This window comes from Terrapene carolina, unplaced genomic scaffold (genome assembly GCF_002925995.2).
Source record: "Terrapene carolina triunguis isolate 2854851 unplaced genomic scaffold, T_m_triunguis-2.0 Scaffold105, whole genome shotgun sequence".
Classification (NCBI taxonomy): Eukaryota; Metazoa; Chordata; order Testudines; family Emydidae; genus Terrapene; species Terrapene triunguis.
This window is the reverse complement of record NW_020664456.1, coordinates 358,768-381,879: the sequence shown is the minus strand read 5'-3', so window position 1 is coordinate 381,879 and position 23,112 is coordinate 358,768. Positions and strand designations below refer to the sequence as shown.

At 43.9% G+C, this 23,112-nt stretch overlaps 1 protein-coding gene across 1 annotated transcript in view; it reads right to left on the bottom strand.

Annotated features, from left to right (window-relative positions):
• The window catches only part of LOC113406567 (FAS-associated factor 1), a 323,445-nt gene that overhangs the window by 18,529 nt on the left and 281,804 nt on the right, over positions 1-23,112 (bottom strand). Inside the window, exons 16-18 of the mRNA XM_026651889.2 lie at positions 22,748-22,828; positions 21,373-21,450; positions 12,160-12,375 (exon numbers count right to left, since the gene is read on the bottom strand). Of these exons, the coding sequence (XP_026507674.1) occupies positions 12,160-12,375; positions 21,373-21,450; positions 22,748-22,828 (375 nt within the window). The remainder of the gene's footprint in view (positions 1-12,159; positions 12,376-21,372; positions 21,451-22,747; positions 22,829-23,112) is intronic.

Sequence of the window (23,112 nt, the reverse complement as noted above, 5' to 3'; positions counted from 1 at the left end):
CTAAGCTTGTATTTACAATACAGATATTTCTACACAAACAACTTATGTGGCCAGAAAAAACAAACTTCTTCAAAGGTATTAGTCAGGAATCCACTAAGCAGCCAGATTCACTGGTGTGAAATATAGCTTTGGGCTTGGCATCCATTTTGCCATGGCTGCAGTACTGAAGGATAAAGGTGGTTAGTATTCACTTAGGCCTGGTCTACACTAGGCTTTTATGTCGAATTTAGGGCCGTTATATCGAATTAACCCTGCACCCGTCCACACCACGAAGCTATTTAGTTCGACATAGAGCTCTCTTTAAATCTATTTCTGTAAACCTCCCCAACGAGAGGAGTAGCGCTAAATTCGACATGGCCATGTCGAATTAGGCTAGGTGTGGATGGAAATCGACGCTAATAGCTCCGGGAGCTATCCCACAGTGCACCACTCTGTTGACGCTCTGGACAGCAGTCCGAGCTCGGATGCTCTGACCAGCCACACCCCGGGAAAATTTGAATTCCTTTTCCTGTCTGGGCAGTTTGAATCGCAGTTTCTGGTTTGACACCGTGGCGAGCTCAGCAGCAGTGGCAACGATGCAGAGCTCTCCAGCAGAGATGGCCGTGCAATCTCAGACTAGAAAGAGGGCCCCAGCATGGACTGATCGGGAAGTCTTGGATCTCATCGCTGTGTGGGGAGATGAGACCGTGCTTTCCGAGCTGCGCTCCAAAAGACGGAATGCAAAGACCTATGAGAAGATCTCTAAAGCCATGGCAGAGAGAGGATACAGCCGGGATGCAACGCAGTGCCGCGTGAAAATCAAGGAGCTGAGACAAGGCTACCAGAAGACCAAAGAGGCAAACGGACGCTCCGGATCCCAGCCCCACACATCCCGTTTCTACGAGGCACTGCATTCCATCCTAGGTGCGGCCGCCACCACTACCCCACCCCTGACCGTGGACTCTGAGGATGGGATATTGTCCGCGGCCGGTTCCTCAGCGGACGGGGAAGAGGAGGAAGGAGATGAGGAGGACGAGGCAGTCGACAGCGCTTACAACGCTGATTTGCCCGACAGCCAGGAGCTCTTCATCACCCTCACAGAGATCCCCTACCAACCCTCCCCAGCCGTTATCCCAGACACAGATTCAGGGGAAGGATCAAGCAGTAAGTGTTTTAAATATCTAAACATTTATTTATAACATAACTGGCATATTTCAAATATTAACAGTGGGTAAAGTGCTTCAAAACATGTAAACAGGAAAGTCCAACAAAACGGGAATCTGTGCAAAGTGTATCATGATTAGTCTGTCTTTGGGCGCTTCAATATATAGTCTATTTTCAAAAAATTTCACAATGTCCGCTTCATGATTATAATGCCCAAAACGCTGCACTCTTCTGTCCCTCCAAGGGCACCTAACCCAAAAACTGGTCAATGTATCCGGGGATAGAGGCGACATCCTCCGGGGAGAACTCCTCATAGGTCTCCTGCAGGTGTTTTTCAAGCCTCATGAGCAGGTTCCTGGGCAGGGAGAGCTTGTTAGGCCCCCCGTGGTATGAGACGTTTCCCTGCCACAACACCAGCAGGTACTCGGGGATCATGGCCTTGCAGAGCATTGCAGCAAATGGCCCCGGTTTCTGCAGGCTGTCACGAAGCATTCGCTCCTTCTGGCTCGCAGAGACCTTCAGGAGGGTGATGTCTGGCATGACTCCCTGCTGTGAATTAGGTAGGGGAAAGTTAGTATTGGGACTGCTTGCCCGTCCCTTTACAGAACTGCAACCGCCGGTTTACAGCCACACGGTTTACAGCCGCGAGGGGGTGGGACAGGGCCAGAGTTCATGCTTGCAGGATTGCTGCCAGCAGAGACTCGCATTGCTTTCTATGCGAAAGGAGGCCAGTGCCACTCTTAAAGTTTTAAGCAGCCACAAGTCTACGGCTTACCATGTTTGCCAGCTAGACAAAGTCCGGTGTCCAGCCCTGCTCCTCAGCTCGCCACAGCAAGACCGCAGGCACGGTAGGCGAGGGCCGAAAATTCGACCTTGTCCTCAGTGCGCGTGTGATAGGTGCTCTGCATGGTCTTGTTCACAGAGAAAGACTATGTTCTCTGTTCACAGATACATTGATCTGTCTCAGGAATTCACTCCCTTTTTCCAATTCCCACAGCCACATCTGCCCAGAGGCTAGCGCACATTAGGAGGAGGAAGAAGAGGACACGGGAAGACATGTTTGCTGAACTAATGGCATGCTCCCGAGCACAGGCAGCCCAGCAGACACAGTGGAGGGAGAACTTGTCCCAAATGCACCGGGCAAACATGGAACGGGAGGAGAGGTGGCGACAGGAGGACAGGCAGGCTACTCAAACGCTGCTTGGACTAATGAGGGAGCAAACGGACACGCTCCGCCGCCTTGTGGATGTTCTGCAGGACCGGAGGCAGGAGGAGAGAGCCCCGCTGCAGTCTCTCTCTAACTGCCCTGCCCCGCCACCAAGTCCCATACCCCCCTCACCCAAAGTCCAAACACGGAGGGGCGGAAGGGGCCGTGAAAAATTTCACTCCACCCCTGCGGACTGCTCTACCACTAGAAGGCTCTCATTCCCCAAAATTTGAAAAGTCCTTTCCTACCCGCCTCACACAAGACCCCGTCCAAGTTTCACCCCCCCGTTCCATGTGCGGTTGTTAATAAAAAATACGTTTTTGTTCATTATTGTTTCCATCCTCTTCTTTTAGATGAGAGTCTGTCTGAAGTGGGGGGAAGGGGCTTGGTAATTGGACAGGACAGTCACCTTTAGCAGGGGGCAGGTCCAGCAGCAGGGCACATATACAGTGCAGTGACTAGTTATCCTGGTCAGTCTGGGAGGTGGTTTTCATGTTCTGTGTGGTGGGGGGGGTGGTGTTGCTCTGTGACTTGGTGGCGGGGGAGGGCAGTTACAGATCTTATGCAGCGGTCCTTACCCTGGATCACAGAGCCGCGCAGCAGGGGATCTGTAACTCTCCTCCCCCTGCAAGACAGTCACATAGCCGACACATACACGCAGTCCCGGCCAGGAGGGCTGGCAGGCTCCGTTGAAACAACCAGTCCACCACCGCGGAGCCTGTCATTCCTGGAGTTTAGAAGCATCATTTGCATCACAACACTAAACCCGCCCCCCGCCACAGTCTGCGTCCCAGGTTTAAAACATTCCCGGAAACCAGTAATAAAGACAACGGTGTCCATTAACAAAACAGAACAGATTTTATTTTTTGGGAAGGGGGTATGTAACTGGAGAGGATAGTCGACGGCAACTGGGTAAAGAAACGGGGGCAAGTTCAGCTTCTGTGTCCACAAACTTAAAAGTCACTGGGTACCCTGCTCAGCCTTGAAACTGGCTTTCAAAGCCTCCCGTATGCACAGCGCGTCCCGCTGGGCTCTTCTAATCGCCCGGCTGTCTGGCTGGGCGTAATCAGCAGCCAGGCTATTTGCCTCAACCTCCCACCCCGACATAAAGGTCTCCCCCTTGCTCTCACAGAGATTGTGGAGCACACAGCAAGCTGCAATAACGATGGGGATATTGGTTTCGCTGAGATCACAGCGAGTCAGTAAGCTTCTCCATCTCCCCTTGAGACGGCCAAAAGCACACTCCACCACCATTCTGCACTTGCTCAGCCGGTAGTTGAAGAGTTCTTGTGCAGTGTCCAGGGCCCCAGTATAGGGCTTCATGAGCCAGGGCATTAGCGGGTAGGCTGGGTCCCCGAGGATCACTGTAGGCATCTCCACATCCCCAACAGTTATCTTGTGGTCCGGGAAGTAAATGCCTTCCTGCAGCCGTCTAAACAGACCAGAGTTCCTGAACACGCGAGCGTCATGAACCTTGCCCGGCCACCCGACGTAGATGTTTGTAAACCGTCCCCGATGGTCCACCAGTGCTTGCAGCACCATTGAAAAGTAGCCCTTTCTATTGATGTACTGGATGGCCTGGTGGCCCGGTCCCAGGATAGGGATGTGAGTCCCATCTATAGCCCCACCGCAGTTTGGGAATCCCATCGCAGCGAAGCCATCTATGATGGCCTGCGCGTTTCCCAGGGTCACTACCTTTGACAGCAGTACCTTGACGATTGCCTTGGCTACTTGCAGGACAACAACCCCCACGGTAGATTTGCCCACGCCAAAGTGGTTCGCGACTGACCGGTAGCTGTCCGGCGTTGCAAGCTTCCAGAGGGCTATGGCCACTCGCTTCTGGACGGTCAGGGCTGCTCGCATGCGGGTGTCCTTGCGCTTCAGGGCAGGGGACAGCAACTCACAAAGTTCGAGGAAAGTCCCCTTCCGCATGCGAAAGTTTCGCAGCCACTGGGATTCATCCCAGACCTGAAGCACTATGCGGTCCCACCAGTCCGTGCTTGTTTCCCGGGCCCAGAATCGCCGTTCAACAAAATCCACATGCCCCATTGCCACCGTGATGTCCTGGGCGCTGGGGCTCGTGGTTTCTGACAGCTATGTGCTACTCTCCGACTTCAGGCCCTCACGCCGGTGCCGTAGCCTCCTCGCCTGATTTCTCTGCATCTGCCTCAGGGAAAGGTGTATGATAAGCTGCGAGGTGTTGAGAACGGCCACAACTGCAGCGATGGTCGCAGCGGGATCCATGATTGCAGTGCTGTGGTGTCCGCGCTGTCACTGATCAAAAAGTGCGCGAACTGATTTCCCGCCGGCGCTTTCAGGGAGGGAGGGAGGGCGGTAGTGACTGACGGATGCCGACAGTTACCCAAAAGCACCCTCGCCACATTTTTTTACCCAGAAGGCATTGGCGGATCGACCCAGAATTCCAATGGGCGGCAGGGACTGCGGGAACTGTGGGATAGCTGCCCACAGTGCACTGCTTCCAATGTCGACGCTTTCCCTGGTAGTGTGGACTGACAAAGTCGAATTACTGTCCTTAGTGTAGACACATACGTTCGACTTTCTAATATCGATTGCACATATTCGATTTAACTAAAATCGAACTACTCTCGTAGTGTAGACATACCCTTAGTGTCAGCGGATGGACAGCACAGTCAGTGAGGAAGTCCCAGTAACAGTCGCTGCACGTGCTTAAATGCGTTGAAATGTTACTGCTGTTTTTAAACAACAAGTAGTGTCTAGAAAAGGTTAATCTGTGTATTTACTCGTGTAGAAGTTTGTATTTACAGTAGGGTTATGATACCAACTTTAAGTTAGCCAAGCATATCTGTGTAAACAACAGGAAGATAGAACTAATGAATTTTTATTTACTGGAGATGTGGAAATATTTCAACAACATTTTGTTGGGGCATCTAAACTGAGGGCATTAAAAAGAGTATTCTGTACAGCTGGTTGAAAATTTTCTGAATGAACAGTTTTCTGTCAGAAAATGCCGACACAAAATCAAAATGTGTCAGAGGAATGTATCGATTTTGTCAACATTTTCAATGAAAAATTGTCGAAGAGCTTTATTTTGACAAGGTCAAAGTCTGGCATTTCATCTTTATTGTTTCAACTTTTATTATACTTTATAAAAAGCTGAAATAATGAAGTCGAAATGAAGTGCTTTGACTTTATCAAAATGAAGTGTTTTGATAAAATCACTTTGATATTCCCCAAAAAGCTGCAATAAGGGTAGACACACTGTCCATGTACCAGTGAGTGTTACAAGGGACTTACTGTGCACAGCATTTAAATACAGGAACAATATAGCGTAAAGAGCAAAAGGCTTGTTTTTGTTCTAAGTAAGTTGGAAGACCTGTAACATGGGAGACATTTTGGGATTGCTCTTCACTTTGGTTCCACTGAAAATGGGATTACATGCTTAGATGGAGTAAAGTTAATTAGCGATTAATGGGATTCCACACATGCTACTTCAGACTCTGGCTAGAGTATTGTTTCAGCTGCACTGGTGAACATTCTTTGTTATTTTGAGAAAAGCAGTAAAATGAATACAAGAAATGGGACGTTTCCTGTTTGTATGACTCCATGTCCTCCCTTGGGCAGCAAATTCCCAAGGTGAATTAGGATTCCCAAAGTGTATTAAGATGATAGAAAAATAAAGTGAAATGCCTTCATTTATACTAAAATTAGAGTGCTTCTTTTTAGTATGAGAGGGGAACATGTTTGAAAGCTAAGCTCCAAGAAGTAACCTAATTAACCACACATATATGAACTGAAGCATTAACAACAGAAAATGAATTCAGTCATTGGATGAAGATTCACATACACCTAATCTCTAAACTAAGCAGCAAATTGCACATACACAAGTGCCAGAAATTCCACTCATATTTGATCACACATTTTCATGCAACCAAGTCTCCGAAGTCTATGAATTATGGATACTGTATCATAGAGAAACAATTAATACATTTTCTTTCTGAAATGCAATGACAGATATTTTGGTTTAGCATAGTGTATCGTCATCATTGCATCCACTTGTGACGCACACATTGGTGCACTTTACATGGTTCAGATTAAGAGAAAAATAGCATTCCCTAAATTTAGGGAGCAAATATATTATGACCATGCACTCGCTATCTAGTGTACTGTGACAGGGAAAACAATATAGCCAGTCGGCTAAATGCCAGTGACTACAGAACTTGCATTTTAAACATGGCTAGGCTCAGGCTTAGAGGTATTGCCAATGTAATAGTTATAGGGGTCTCTACTGAGAACACTATATACCCATAGCTTGAGGTACCCTGTTGGGATGGATACCCAAAGTATACAGAGCTACTTAAACTTCAGCTCATGATACATCTCACACTCTGTAAATTTCAAAGCAAATCCAATTTGAAATTCATGGTACACGGTTGTAAGAGATAAGGATTAAAAGGGCTTTTTTTGAAAATTTACATTAAAAAAATGTCCCAAATGAAAACCTCATTCATTCTTCCACCATTATTAATAATGCCGCCACCACCACCACGCTTTTCATCAGTACATCTCGAAGCGCTTTACAAAGGAGGTCAGTGTCATTAATTCCATTTTCCAAGTGGGGACACTAAGGATATAGTTTCAAAGTACCATGAAAAACTGCTCCCATTTTCTATTTTATGGCAAGATCAGAGCAAGCCAGAGGGATAGGCAAACCGGATGACCACCTTGTGTGTCAAAGGATAGGGAAAGCAGTGGAATTAGTGATGGCTGTTTGTCCCCAATTGTTGATCTACCTTCCATCATGACAGTAATTGCTTAAATAGCAAGTGCTTTATTTTTGGGGTCATTAATTCAGACTGACTAAAGGTACAATGTAATAATTTAATAAAATTAATTGTCTAATATCTGGTCCTGGGAAAAATTCCACACCACTGGGAATGATCTGTGCCCTGTACAGTTCATACCTATCCAACTTCATAAATAATGTTGTTGTGTTTTACTAGTGTTCAGATGTTCTGTCATGTTTATGTACAGAACAAGCAATACAAGGTATTTGTTGCTTATCTTGTAGTTGGCCAGCAAATGCAACAACCGTGCTAAAAAGCAGAGTGGGCACATTTCAGGTTCCACAGTTCCAGAGATATTCCCTATTTTTAAAATGGGGAATTCTGTTAGAACCAGTAGAATCTTTCTAACTGGTGGAAGTTTTTAAGGGCACCCAGTGTATGCTGTTTATGCTGCTTTTAGGGATTTGTCATTTATATTTTTCAGATAAGTACAACACTTTCACATTAAAAGGTGGAGAATTTTACCCCCTCCCACTCCCAGCCCCATCCCCCTACACAAAAGAAGTCCTTCAGAATCACAGTCCTATATGCAAACTACAACTTGACAAGAAATGTATTACATAGCAAGGAGTTAGAGGTTGATCCAATATAAACGCAAGATTTTAGGAGTGTATCTTGTAACTAGCATTGCATGCCCTACTACCATGTATAGCGGGAGTGGGCAAACTTTTTGTTGCGAGGGCCACATCTGGGTAGGGAAATTGTATGGTGGCCCATAAATGCTCACAAAATTGGGGGTTGGGTGCAGGAGGGGGTGAGGTCTCCGGCTGGGGGTGCGGGCTCTGGGGTGGGGCCAGAAATGAGGAGTTCAGAGTGTGGGAGGGGGCTCTGGGCTGGGGGTGCGACCGAGGGGTTCAGCGGGCGGGAGGGGGATCAGGGATGGGGCAAGGAGTAGGGGTGTGGGATGGGGTCAGGGGTGCAGGCTCCAGGCAGCGCTTACCTCAAGCAGCTCCCGGAAGCAGTGGCATGTCCCCCCCCTCTGGTTCCTACACAGAGGTGCGGCCAGGCGGCTCTGCATGCTGCCCCATCCACAGGCGCTGCCCCTGCAGCTCCCATTGGCCCCATTTGCTGGCCAATTGGAGCTGCAGGGGCGGTGTTTAGGGTGGGGGCACCGTGCGGAGCACCCTGGCTGCCCCTATGCATAGGAGCCCGCTGCTTCCGGGAGCCATGTGGAGCAAGCCCCCGACCCCACTCCCTGGCAGGAACTCGAGGGCCAGATTAAAACGTCTGAAGGGCCGGATGCGGCCCCTGGGCCATAGTTTGCCCACCCCCGGTGTATAGAATACCCTGGAGTTTATTATTTACAATACCAAAATGCCTTCAATATTTGAATTAGGTCACTCTTCTAAATTCATAAATTGAAATATTTTTACCATACATAGTTATACATGAGATTGATATAAACTAATGTATTTACTAATAAAGCAGCAAAAGGCCATCCAGCTTCCTTTAAGATTATTTTAAACCAACTTTCCTACTGCCACTTAATCTCCTCTACCATTCTTTTGGCACACAAATCTAGCCATCTCTTGATTTTACTTATATTCATTGCTTCATTTGCTTTACTGTTTTATTGCTGTTTTTACTTAGTATGTTTTTACTTACTTGGGTTTTTCCCAAGATCCTAACTCATCAATGTACTTAGTTTTCAGATGATCACTCATTAATGTGAAATAATAATAAATACTTAGGCACAAATTTTCCAACTTTTCTTCATCTTGATACTTATATAGCAACTCTCACCATGGTATCTAAAGCCTAAAGCTGACTCATTGATTCCAAAGGTTGCTACAGGTGCTCAGCAACTTTAAAAATTAGGCTATTTATTTAGTTGCTTAAATATGATTTAGGAGCCTAAAATGAAGGCACCCAGTTTTGGAAATCTTGGGTTAAAGATTTATGGAATGTTTTCCATCTGAAGTTCTTAAAGTGCTTTATGAAGGTGGGTAGATATCAGTATTCCCATTTAACAGAAAGAAAACTGAGGCAGAGAGAAGTTAAGTGACTTGCCCAAGGTCACACAGCCGAATCAGTAGCATACATGGGAATAGAAGCCAAGTTTCCTGACTCCCAGGTCCCTTATCAATCCTCCTCCTCTCTTACTTTATGTAGCACTTTTCATCCTGAAAAATCCAAAGAGATCTATCAATTTTATCATTATTTTGAAAGTTACAATAAGGTCACTGATGTCTATACTCTTATAATGAGAGCACTGCCAAGCTAACAGGGCCCCTACTTTGTAATTAAAAGGCATTCCCTGGGGCTAGGTAAACTGCCTAACATGGTCCATACTGGAAAGAGCACTTTTCTCCATTTAATGAGGCTGCTGTTCTGAAGCTCTAGGGGAGTCTCATATTGAAGATGCCATTGTGGTGGAGTTTTAGAGGGTGGGGTGGAAGGTTAGTCTGTGTGTCACGTAATGTGACTCCTTGCTTCCTTGGGGCTCAGGCTGTAGTGGGGCCTGAAGGGAAAAGGGAGCAGGATTTAGATCACTGACTGACTGGTGAGAAGAAGTGGAGGAGAAGGATCTGAACACTGCCAAGTCCTCTAAGTGGTTTGCCCCTTAACATTCCTTCTCCCCATTGATTTCAGAGTGTTTGAATGGCATTCTTCAGTGCATTCCTTTATGGAACTGATATTAGGTTGATAGTTTGTGCACTGATTGTGGTTTGCTGGCTTCCTAACATGCGTGGGGTGATGCTGAGATTTATGGGATTGGAAGGCATTTCCCCGCCTCCCACTTCAAATCGGTTTCTCCTCTCCAACAGTTATAAGTACCATCAAAATAAAAGTCCATCTATGTCTTTTTCAACATCTCTTAACTGCCTCTTCTGATAGGTTCTCTGATTAGAAATCAGTTTTTCTGCCTTTGAGACATGGCTCAAGACAAGCCATCAGATATCTACAATCCCGTTCACAGTTATGTCACAATCATCACAAATCAAGCCTGCTCTCAAGAGGATATGTTTGTTAAGTACAAATATTTCTACACCTTTTGGGGCGGGTTGTAATTTAAGATGACTTTCACAAACTAGATACTAATCCTGAAGCAACAGATGGCTGTTACAAAATAGCACTGCAAACACTCTGAGTTGAGTCCTATCCTTAGTGAACTTCCTGCAGAGGAGGAGACAAGGGTGGACCTAGCAAAGTGTCCCACACACTGGGCTCTCATGGTGCAAAAAAGACAAAGCGAGCTTAACCAGCCACCTGAGGATTTCCCCGGCATGTGCAATCCCCGGGTGACAGAGCTAAACTACCACCACCGCAGCATATGGGGTGGGTGGCTGGTATGCTGCCAAGCCCCACCGCTCCGTGACTGACACAACTTGTGCTGCTTTGCACCCCTTCCCAGCCTCAGGTTTTGCACTGATCACAACTCAGTTGGACGCAAAGATTGGGCCTTTTATCTTTTATTTTTGTAGTAACAATAACTATGCTATAAACAAAATCTAAGTTATAATGCAGCAGGCAATAAAAAAGGCATCTCGTCAAAGAAATCTAGTTTAAGAAAAGCTCTAGTGACCAGTGTCCATGGCAGGTTTAACCACAGATAAATTAGCAAACTTGAGGATCAGGGAGTTAGTTCAGCCTATAATGATCGTCACTCACACCAGATATGACGTCATTATGTTTTTATACACTTCAAAAGAAGTTTTAGGTAGGAATTTAAAATGGTTATTTACTTGATTTTATGAATTACTTAGGGGATAGATGAATAGTTTATCAGGAATAAGTGTGCTAAAGTATCCGATAACTCATTTACTGTTTGACAGAGCCCTTTCTACTCATGTCACAAATTACATTAAGCAAAATGGACATCAACAGGAAGATCAGAACACAAAATCTGAACAACAGAACTTCACGTCCAGGAGAGAAGATGAAATGCTGCTCACCAAATGAACTTTGGGAGTATTATGCTAAGCAAAAGGGGTTCTACTTTCTTTTAAAACAGGGAATAAAGTTTTTGGATCAAACTCTGTTTTTGGATGTGTGTGTCCAGTCCTCACTGAATTTGACCCTTTACATTTTTTGCTTTAGAAATTAGTTTTTTATTTCCTCAGCCACTGAAAGTCTGGATTTTCCGATACAGCTTTTTACATAACATGTCCTAGGGCAGTGGTTCTCAAACTTTGTTTTCGCAGAGCACTTGAAAATTGCTGAGAGTCTCGGTGGACCACTTAATGATCTTTCAAAATGTTGCTTGTACCGTTAGCTAACTATTGTAATAGTTGGATAAAAGCGCTATATAAAAAAAACCCCTTAATAATAATTAACGTTTTTTTGGTTCTACAAATAAAAGCACACAACTCATATTTTAATATCAGTAGTCTTACCTTTCTAATGCAATGGATGTGCCCTCTCTCCCCTGCCACAGCAACCCCTGAGCTGGGGCTGGGAAGGAGCGGGGGGTCTCTCCCCCATCAGAACAGGCACAGAGCTGAGGCTGGGACGGAGGGCCGTCTCTCCCTGGCAGCCACAGCCCTGGAGCTGGGGAAAGTCGCCTCTTTCTCTGGCCGCCGCAGCCCTGCACAACCCAAATTCTCCCCACCCCCTCTTCTCACCCCACTGCCCCCTCCCACCTACCCCTATTTCCCCCAAGGCCACCACCTCACCTTACATGTGTCTCTTCTCCAGGGTCCAGGCACCTAATTAATAGAGCCATGCCTGCGCGGCTCCACTAATTAGGTGGGTGGCCCTTCATTCTCTCATGTGCGGCCGCCCAGGCACACACCTTAGAAGGAACTATCCGCGGACCACCTGAATGGAGCTCGCGGACCACTGGTGGTCCACGGACTACAGTTTGAGAACCTCTGTCCTAGGGCTCTCATGTTAGCTCCTGACTTGCTTTGCGTCATGGAGCTTGACCATGTTATAACATACCAAGCCAACCTTCACCTTTCATGCTGTACCATACATGCCATCTTGAGACACACAACTAGGACGAAGGAGAATTTATCCACAGAAGGTAGGTTTACTTACATCTCTTCTTGGAAAGGTGCCCAGCAGCTTGAACTCTCCCCAAGGGTATCCCTTGGAAGCTACAAAATCAAAGACAACCTGCAGCTTACTGCTGGCCAGGAATCGCCGCTCAAAGAACTCTCCGCTGGGTGTTCGGATACGCAGTTTGCTGACGGACTCAGTGCTCTCTTTTTTTGGCTCTGGAGGCAAAGCCTGCTCTAGAGATAGCCTGATAGCCTGAGGAAAGAAAAAGGACCATTTAGCTTCAATTTAACTACTTAGGCACAGGAGTTTTTTTATTTTTCATGTTAGAACTCTGAGAGGAATCACACGGCTCCAGAACTTTAGCTGTGCTTTATGTCTCAATGACAAAACCATTATTATGCATTTCTTAATAACAGCCCACCAGACAATTAATTAAAATAAACCCTTCCTTTATAACACATAATTAAACCTACAGTTTATTGCATGATGGAGAGAGGTAATTTAATTGTTTGGCAAAAAGGCATCAACATTTTTGATTGAGAGAATAACTGTCAAGTGCTCAATTGGTTTCTTAAAGGTTACAAATTAAAGGCACTACATGCATTCATTTTTGTAAATACTTTTTATTATCAAACTGTACTCCTCTAGGCAAAATAACTGACCATTTGAAACTAGGGAATCTCTTCCTCCCCCCAACAGCAATTCAGAATGAAAACAAACCCCTACTTGTTAGATTTACTAAAAATACTTGTAACTAAAATGCTCTGATTGGGATATTTCTTCTCTATATTTAAGGCATACAGGTTATTTAGCATATATGAGGCACGAAGGTGGGAACGGCCATAGGTCATAGGAGGATCAGCAGGGAAAAAGCCAAGGCAAAAAAAGTGGATTTTAAGGCTAGATTAAAGGAGGAAAGGAAAGATGCTATCCACAGAGAAATGGCTCCAAGGACCAGGATGCATTTTTGCTGCAACAGCTACAAGAAATCAGCCAATATTTAATGGCTCAGCCGAGAGCAGAGTGGGGAAGTCTTTATTTATGTGAATATAAGTAATAAAAAGTAATAGCAAAATTTTTTTTTTAAGTACATCAGAAGCAGGAAGCCTGCTAAACACCCAGTGGGGCGACTGGACGATCGAGATGCTAAAGAAGCACTCAAGGACGACAAGGCCATTGCGGAGAAACTCAATGAATTCTTTGTATTGGTCTTCACAGTTGAGGATGTGAGAGAGATTCCCAAACCTGAGCAATTCTGTTTAAGTGACAAATCTGAAGAACTGTCCCAGACTGAGGTGTCATTAGAGGAGGTTTTGGAACAAATTGATAAACTAAACAGTAATAAGTCACCAGGACCAGATGGTATTCACTCAAGAGTTCTGAAGGAACTCAAATGTGAAATTGCAGGACTACTATCTGTAATTTGTAACCTATAATTTAAATCAGCTTCTATATCAAATGACTGGAGGATAGCTAATGTGCTGCCAATTTTTAAAAAGGCCTCCAGAGGTGACCCCGGCAATTATAGGCCGGTAAGCCTGACTTCAGTACTGGGCAAACTGGTTGAAACTATAGTAAAGAACAAAATTGTCAGACACATTGATGAACATAATTTGTTGGTAGTCAACATGGTTTTTGTAAAGGGAAATCATGCCTCATCAATCTGCTAGAATTCTTTGAGTGGGTCAACAAGCATGTGGACAAGGGGGATCCAGTGGATATAGTGTATTTAGATTTTCAGAAAGCCTTTGACAAGGTCCTTCACCAAAGGCTATTAAGCAAAGTAAGTAGTCATGGGATAAGAGGGAAGGTCCTCTCGTGGATTGGTAACTAGTTAAATGATAGGAAACAAAAGGTAGGAATAAACGGAATAAACGGTCAGTTTTCAGAATGGAGAGAGGTAAATAATGGTGTCCCGGAGGGGTCTGTACTGGGTCCAGTCCTATTCAACATATTCATAAATGTTCTGAAAAAAGGGGTAAACAGTGAGGTGGCAAAATTTCCAGAAGATACAGAACTACTCAAGATAGTTAAGTCCCAGGCAAACTTCGAAGAGCTACAAAAGGATCTCTCAAAACTGGGTGACTGGGCAACAAAATGGCAGATGAAATTCAATGTTGATAAATGCAAAGTAATGCACATTGGAAAACATAATCCCAACTATACATATAAAATGATGGGGTCTAAATTAGCTGTTGCTACTCAAGAAAGAGATTTTGGAGTCATTGTGGATAGTTCTCTGAAAACATCCACTCAACGTGCAGCGGCAATCAAAAAAGTGAACAGAATGTTGGGCATCATTAAGAAGGGGATATATAATAAGACAGAAAATATCATATTGCCTCTATACAAGTCCATCGTATGCCCACATCTTGAATACTGCGTGCAGATGTGGTTGCCCCATCTCAAAAAAGATATATTAGAATTGGAAAAGATTCAGAAAAGGGCAACAAAAATGATTAGGGGTATGGAGTGTCTGCCATATGAGGAGAGATTAATAAGACTGGAACTTTTCAGCTTGGAAAAAAGATGACTAAGGGGGGATATGATAGAGGTCTATAAAATCATGACTGGTTGGAGAAAGTAAATAAGGAAGTGTTATTTACTCCTTCTCATAACACAAGAACTAGGGGTCACCAAATGAAATTAATACACAGCAGGTTTAAAACAAACAAAAGGACATATTTTTTCACACGATGCACAGTCAACCTGTGGAACTCTTTGCCCAGAGGATGTTGTGAAGGCCAAGACTATAACAGGGTTAAAAAAAAAACTAGATAAATTCATGGAGGATAGGTCCATAAATGGCTATTAGCCAGGATGGGCAGGGATGGTGTCCCTAGCCTCTGTTTGCCAGAAGCTGGGAATAGGCAACGGGATGGATCACTTGATGATTACCTATTCTGTTCATTCCCTCTGGGGCACCTGGCATTAGCCACTGTTGGAAGACAGGATACTGGGCTAGATACTTTGGTCTGACCCAGTATGGCCGTTCTTATAAAAGTAAGCAAACGTAAACATGTATCTAAAACCTATATATATTTGATTGCCTTCTTATTCACGCTCTATATGTTGCTCGCCTCCTTAGATGGTAGCTCTTTGGGGCAGGAATTATAGCTGCCAATGGGAGCTGCAGAGGGCGGTGCCTGGAGGCAAGGGCAATGCATGTGGAGCCCTCTGCCCCCCTGCCCAAGGACCGCTTCTGAGAGCTGCGCGGGGCCCACGGCGCCACGGGGGGCAATCCCACGGGCCAGATCCAAAGCTCTGAGGGGCCAGATCCAGCCCGCGGGCCGTAGTTTGCCCACCCCTGTAGTACAACATGAATCCTGTGGCCAAGATTTTCAAAAGAAGATGCCTGCTAAATTAGTTTGGCCTGATGTTCTAAAGGAGCCTACACGCAGGTACCTGTTGGTAAAAATCTTAACAATAATAATTGGGGTGATATGAAAAAAAGGCACAAAGAGAAAGATTTTTCAAAGGCAGTTAAGTGCTTAGTTCCCATTGATTTTCAATGGGAGTTAGGCACTCAATTGCCATTTGTGTCTTTGAAAATCTTCCCCATAGTCATTTAGTGGGGGAAATGAATTAAATTAAAGGGACAGAATGAGGCAGAGGCAAGGGTACAAGATCATTTAAACAGTCTGCTTCTTACATGCAGACATTGGGGGAAATTATATCTCAATATAAATAATTATACATAGAGCTTCACATGGGCTTTTGCAATCCCAGGCACTTTCTGTGTGAATCCAAGAGAGTTTTTTAACGTCCTTGTGGCTCAAATTCATTTTTATGTGTCTGCTCTGAGATTATATTTTAAATAATATAATTAAATAGATTCTATTTCCTTTCTTTCCTTCCTCAACCACCTGCTTACTATCCTTCTGTTTTGACATTTCCCCACATAGTATAATAACAGATGCTACATTATTTACTGAACTCAATCAATTATATTACAGAAAAATAAACAACAGTAGCTCATTAGAGCTCTTTTCTTTGTGCAAAGAATACCTAGCTCCCCAAAGTAACCAGTCTCCAAGGCTTCAACATAAAATGACAATACACAATGGATATTCCACACCAGTGAACCAAGTTAGAAAACAATTATGAGCTGGATAACATTAGCAACTCTTGGACCTGAATAAGCAAGCTGAATTTTGTTGATAAAAAAGGATGTTCAGTATGTGAATAGATCAATAGCCAGATTTCAAATATATGGAACTGAACATAAAGCCCCTTATGTAAGCAAACACTGTTACAGAACAACAGACTATAGGTAATCCGTACACTTGAACATGGGCAGTGTTAGTAAACAGCATTGTTAAAATCTCTTTTGTTTGGCTAAGCAAACAGATCCTATTCTTTTCATTATTGCAGTTTGTATTAAAACAAGGAAGCCCAGGTATAGTTTTAATCAGGGACTGGTTTTGCTGCTTTTATGTAAGAAAACAGTTTCCAAAAGGCCATTGTATTAGAAAAGACAGGGTAGTAAGCACAGTGCAGCGGAAGGGAATTATTGTTTCTATGTGTGCACAATTACTTTTAAAGAGAGAAAGAAAACACACTAATTACATGAATTAGAAGATAAGCAAGGCAATTTCTCAACAGTCTGCTACAATACTAGTTTACGTGAGTTCAATTGCTAATAACTTTACAGAATGCAACCTGTTAATTATTCACAACAGAATTCTCACATTCCTATTTTCTGCAATACTCCTCTAGTTTCCCTCTAATGGTCTCTTACCTTAATTCCCATTCTCGACTTTTGGTAGCAACAGGAGGTAAGAGTACAGCAAGTTCTACTGTGCATTGCAGAGAAAAGGTGGAGCATCCCATGCAAAACACTTAATACTGTAGTTCTGACTAAATGAACTACAGTAACTCCTCGCTTAACGTTGTAGTTCTGTTCCTGAAAAATGCGACTTTAAGCAAAACAATGTTAAGCGAATCCTATTTCCCCATAAGAATTAATGTAAAGGGGGGGGGGGTGTTAGGTTCCAGGGAATTTTTTTTCACCAGACCAAAAAGCTATATTATATATATGTATACACACAGTATAAGTTTTAAACAAACAGTTTAATACTGTATACAGCAATGATGATTGTGAAGCTTGGTTGAGGTGGTGAAGTTAGAGGGTGGAAGAGGGTGGGATATTTCCCAGGGAATGCCTTGCTGCTAAATGATGAACTAGCATTCGGCTGAGCCCTCAAGGGTTAACACATTGTTATTGGAGCCTCACACTCTACAGGGCAGCACTAACAGAGGAAGGGGAGACAGCATGGCAGACAAAGACACATCCTGTGTGTGTGAGAGAGAGAGATGCATTGCCCCTTTAAGTACGCTGAGCACTCTAAGTACATTGCCTTCTTAAGTATATCAGGAAGTTGAGACAGCAGCTGCAGCCAGCAAGCTCCCTCCATCCTGAGCCCTGTCATGTCTCCCCCCTGCTCTGTGGAGATGGGGTAAGCGGGGAGCAGGGGGACACCCTGACATTAACCCCCCCCTCCTGCACAGCAAGCAGGAGGCTCCCGGGAGCAGCTCCAAGGCAGAGGGCAGGAGCAGCACATGGCAGTGGGGGGAGGGACAGCTGAACTGCTGGCAATTGCTAGCCTACTGGGTGGCTGCAGCACAGGGAACTTAGGGGAGCAGGGAGCTGATGCGGGGCTGCTGGTCCACCCTGGTTCCAAGCCCCCACCAGCTAGCTGCAATGGGCTGCTCTTCCTGCAAGCAGTGGACAAAGCAGGCAGCTGCCAAACAACTTTATAAGGGAGCATTGCGCAACTTTAAACGAGCATGTTCTCTAATTGATCATCAACGTAACAATGTTAACCGGGACGACTTTAAGTGAGGAGTTACTGTATTCACAATATAACATGGTTTAAAAGTTCCTGGAAGCACTTAAATATTTCAGGTTCTTGGATGCATTTATCTTGGTCAGAAAGATGTATGCAAGGTGAATTGTTGACAATTTGCTTGTCAAGTTTGTCTTAGAGAATACAAAATTGTGTTGGTTACCAACTTTATATTTTGCAGTTGTATAAGGCAATTTTTCCATATATCAGAAAAGTACACAGTACTAAAATGTCACCAAATATACATTTAAAAACCTACTTGAGGGCAGAAAACAAAACAAAAAACAACAACAACAACAAAAGAAAAAAGAAAAGAAAGGAAAGGATGCAATTTAAACAGGATTTCACCAGGTCCACAGACTTTAATCATCTGGAAAATTAAATAAAAACAATACCAGATTTCAAATGTCTGCCAAAAGAAGAGAGTCAGATCAAGAAAATTATATCAATGAACAGAAAAAGATGGGAAAGCATCTTGGGTTATACAAATATATAGCATTAGCAAACAAATACACCCCACAAGGATGCAGATATATCAATGCTTATTATTAATAAGGTACTTGTTAATGATGGGTGAAATTCTAGGCCCACTGTAATCAATGGCAAAACGCCCATTGGCTTCAATGGGGCCAGCATTTCACCCTTTAAATTTGCACATCTATAGCACTTTTAATTTGAAAGTCTCATCCAAGGATCTCAAAGCTCTTTTTAATCATTAACTGACTTAGCTCCATCTCACCCCTGTGAAGAATGGATAAACATAGGGAGCATTTCATCAGCCACGGACACGCAGTTTTCTTTTGGGTACTACATGACAGCTGTTTTAACCACACCCAGCGGTTGATGACATAGCTAGCTGAGCTATGATTCTGTTTATTTCACCAGAACTGCTCTAAGGACTGAGAGTCTTGTGTACAGTTTTTGGGAGGGGGGGGGGGGGGGAGAAGCGGATGTGCACTATCCCTTCTTTTATCACTATGGTATACATTTGCCTGGAGATAAAGAAGAAGAAAAAATTACTGCTATGTGCATAACTTCGTACATGTTACACTAGGACTGTTTTAGCATGCAGGAATTACACTGTACTGGGAGATCACACTTTGGACAAAACAGATTGGGACAATGGACTATTTGTGAAACCCCATAGAATCCCCATAACAAGCTTTTACTGGGGAACTGGGGAACAGGACACTTGTGGCACAGTCTGACAAACAATTACACTGCTGAGTCTGACCATATGCAGCAGGAAAGTTGGGCATCCTGGATTAGATCCTGCAGAATCTCTGCTAGACACCTGTGCTTTCAGACTCTTCACACTGCAGTTGCATTTGGGGAACAGTAATCTGGTTTATCCATCCACTCAGACTAACGGAATGGAGCACACTTGTATGATGGCTCATATCTCACAAATTAACAAGTTGTTCCCATGAGATGCTTCCTGGAGAGGGGCCAGTTTGGGGCTGTGCTCAGGTACGCATCAATGCCTCTTACAGGGTTGATTTGCCCTCTTTTGTGGCCCTTGTACCTGAATGGGTGTAACAAGGGATTAGCTATTGGTTCAGCAAGAACTAGTGCTGTACTTCATTGACTTGGATTTGTAAACAAAACTGTGGCTTTATGGCATAACACATATATATTTCTCATTAGCAGTGTGCTTTGAGAAACATTCTGAAGAGTTAAATTCACTCATCTTGCTTTGCTCTTTTTACGTCCTAATTTTTCTGATGTTTAACCTCATTAGTTTCCCTTGCAGCCAATATATTTAATCACAATGGAGAGTTTGCATCATTATTGTGACAGGGTTTTTGAATTTTCATTGTTACCTTGGTTTTGAGGGGACAGACTTTGACATTTAAGGTCTCAGTCAGAGACTAAAGGTTTCTTTTCTTTAAAAGAAGTTTCAGAATAAATTTGATTGGCCATTTAAAAATTATATTATTAGTACAAAGAAAATAATTGGGATTTTTGTGGGCTTTGGGTTAGTTTTATCTTAACATTAAAAAACGGCTTCATTCCCCAAATTAAATTATGCAACCCATTTGTTCATAGTGCTGACTAGCCTCCAAGATATTTGAAAACAAAATTGAAGAAATCCATCCATAAAATGAAAAGCAACCTGAGATACTCCGTTTTAAAAAACGGAATCTGCAAAGACAATGTTTGGGGCTTCAGACACAGGACTCCTAATTTAAGTAACTCAAAATGTGAATGCTAATCTCATGTTTTATAGTTTAAAAAGTAGGTTCTTTTCCATATAAAATAATAAAATGTAGGTGTATAAAATATTTATTATATGAACCCATGTTAACTGATCACTAGGGCTGAGAGACTGTCACTGTGATTTTTCCTAAAACACACAGATTAATCATTGTCTTCCTTGCAGCTACTCATAGTTGGCCCTGGGATCCATGAAACCAACTGCCAAAGATCCCTCTAAATTGGGGGAGGGGGGTACTCCAGCCCAATTTGTGGCTATACAATGATGTCATTTGGTCTGCAGTGGATAGAGCCAAAACTATCATAAGATTTCTCCCAGCTGCATGCAGCTAAACTAGTCCTGCCAGTCAACCAATGGACTGTCTTGGTCTAGCTCAATAGCATGGCCCAGTTCATAACGCAAGGATTGAGAGTACGGCACTCTTGCATTCTAATCCCAGCTCTAATGCTGACACCCTCTGTGGCTTAAACTGCAGCAAGGGAGATTTAAATTGAAGATTAGGAAAAACTTCTTGTGAGGGTAGTTAGGCACTGGGACACATTGTCTAGGGAGGTTGTGGAATCTCCATCACTGGAGCTTTTTAAGAACAGGTTGGACAAACACCCGTCAGGGATAGTCTAGTTATTGCTTAGTCCTGTCTTGAGCACAGGGGACTGGACTAGATGACCTATTGAGGCCCTTCCAGTCCTATGATTCTATGATTCTATTGTCAAGTCACTTAACTTCTCAGACTCAGTCAATACCCCTCCTGTGTAAAATGAGGACACTAATATTAATCTCCCTTCCACTAGGGGTGTGATGATGATTTAGTACAGTGATCAAAGTGCTAATAGACCTAAATGCATACAAACCCTCACTTTATCAAAGATGAGGAGTGAGACCTCATGAGGCCCTTGTGAAGTAGGTTATCTATGTAACAAACAAGGAAACTGAGGCAGAGCACGCTTCAGACTTGCCCAAGGATAGTGGAACAGCAGCAGATAATAGGAGACAGAATAGTTAGTGGAAAAGCCATAAAACCATGTTGTACTCAATAGAGTAAAACGATCTATAAATGTTATCCATGTTAGAGTAAAGTATGTCATAGGTATTGAATGCCCACACAAAAATCTTAGTCAGCTCTGAGTGATGGTTGCCACAACACAAACTCTAGAAATTGCCCCAAAAGGCAAAGTGTCCCACCTCACGTTCTTCCTCCTGTTCTTTTCGAATCTGCTCCAAACGAAACTGCTCTGCTTGTTCTCTCTCTTGTGCTTCCCTCTAGTCAAGAGAAAGAAACAATAATCACATTTACATTCAATTGACAGCTAAGCGGGACAGCCCATAGCCCTGTGCAACAAATCGCATTACCCACATAAAGGAAAGGAAACTCCACAAATGTTTCTTTTTCTGCTGGGGTAGGAGTGGTTTGTGCAGACCTGCCAGAGACAAGGGGCAGACTTCAGCTGTCACACCGGGTTCCACAAACAGTAGGGGAAACATTGTGCATTAATACAGCCTCAGACTGGGAGGAGCTTCTGAAAGATTGGGGCTGAAGGGGAGCATGCCACAAAGGTGGTATCCTCCCCTCCTGCTCTTTGGTGGGAGCATGTTCCCCTCTGAATGCAGATGGGGAGAAGAACACAAGCCCCTTAATTCTGGAGCAAGAATAGGAACATAAAGGAACAATAGAATAATACAAAATTTGCAAATAACTACACAAGTTTTTATTCAAAATCGGTATCTTGTATATAGATCCACTAGTTAGAGATGGAAAAGGCCTCTTAGATCAAGTCATCTCCTTGCAAGGACAGGATAGAGGTTCCTTGACAGAGAGCATATCACATATTAAATTAATCCCGCAGTGGATCCTAGTCATAAGGCCAAAGGGAGCATTGTTACACAGGTCAAACTTTTTGGCCAATGTGTGCATGTGCCATATTTAAGTGATATGATAAAGCCATGTGAACCCCCCAGTCCTCAATAATGAAAACAGTCATCTGAACACTGTGTACGTCCTCATCAGTGCACCACATAAAACGTGTGCTTAATGAGCAACACATATTCTGAGAATTTCCAAACTTCAGCTACATAAACTACTGTGCTGAGCAGAAGCAACTACCCATGAAGAATTCCTAGTCACACAAGATGAAACTCACTCTGAGTACTCATGCTCCGTGAGGGGGGAGTGCAGAACAGATGGCAAGGTGACTCCCCCACTGGAACCCAGAGCAGGCCTGCCTCACAGCCCCCATGGCCACTATTCCAGTCTCTTGGTTGGAATTGTTACCACAGACTCTACATGTCAGTTGTGTGGGCTACTGGGGTCACTGGATCTGTGTAAATATAAATCTGTGGCCTCTCTCTTGGCTTGCCCACAATGTGGCTTTGTATGTTGGCCTGTGTGGCTGGTAAGAAGTTTTCCTTGGTGTGTAGGGAAGCAGAGCCCTACATGGGGCTGAAGTTGTGTGGTTCTTCACAGCTGGGTGAATTTCATCCATTGTGAGGACATGCATGTCCTGGTATTCATGAAATTATTTCCCAGCTCAGCAGGGGATATTCTTCACTATGCACACACCTTTGCTCTATCAGCTTCTAGTGAAATGCGGTAAGCTTCGTCCTGTTCTCTCTTCACATTCTCTCTGGCCTCACGTTCATCCTAAAATAAAAAAATAAAAAAAACCAACAAATTATTAATAGACTACTATTGTGTTTCTTCTATACTCACTAGCACTCTTTAGACCAAATGTTTTAATAGTAATTTGGTTGCATTACTTCTGCTTCTGCTTGCAATAGAGGCCCACAAAAGTGATTCAAGGTAAACTTTAGGTTTTTATATATACACGTGTGTGTGTATATATATATGAGTGTGCATGTGTGTGAGAGAGAGCGAGCAAATATGATCTGCCTGATGCAGTGTTTAAATTGGTCCATTATAAATGT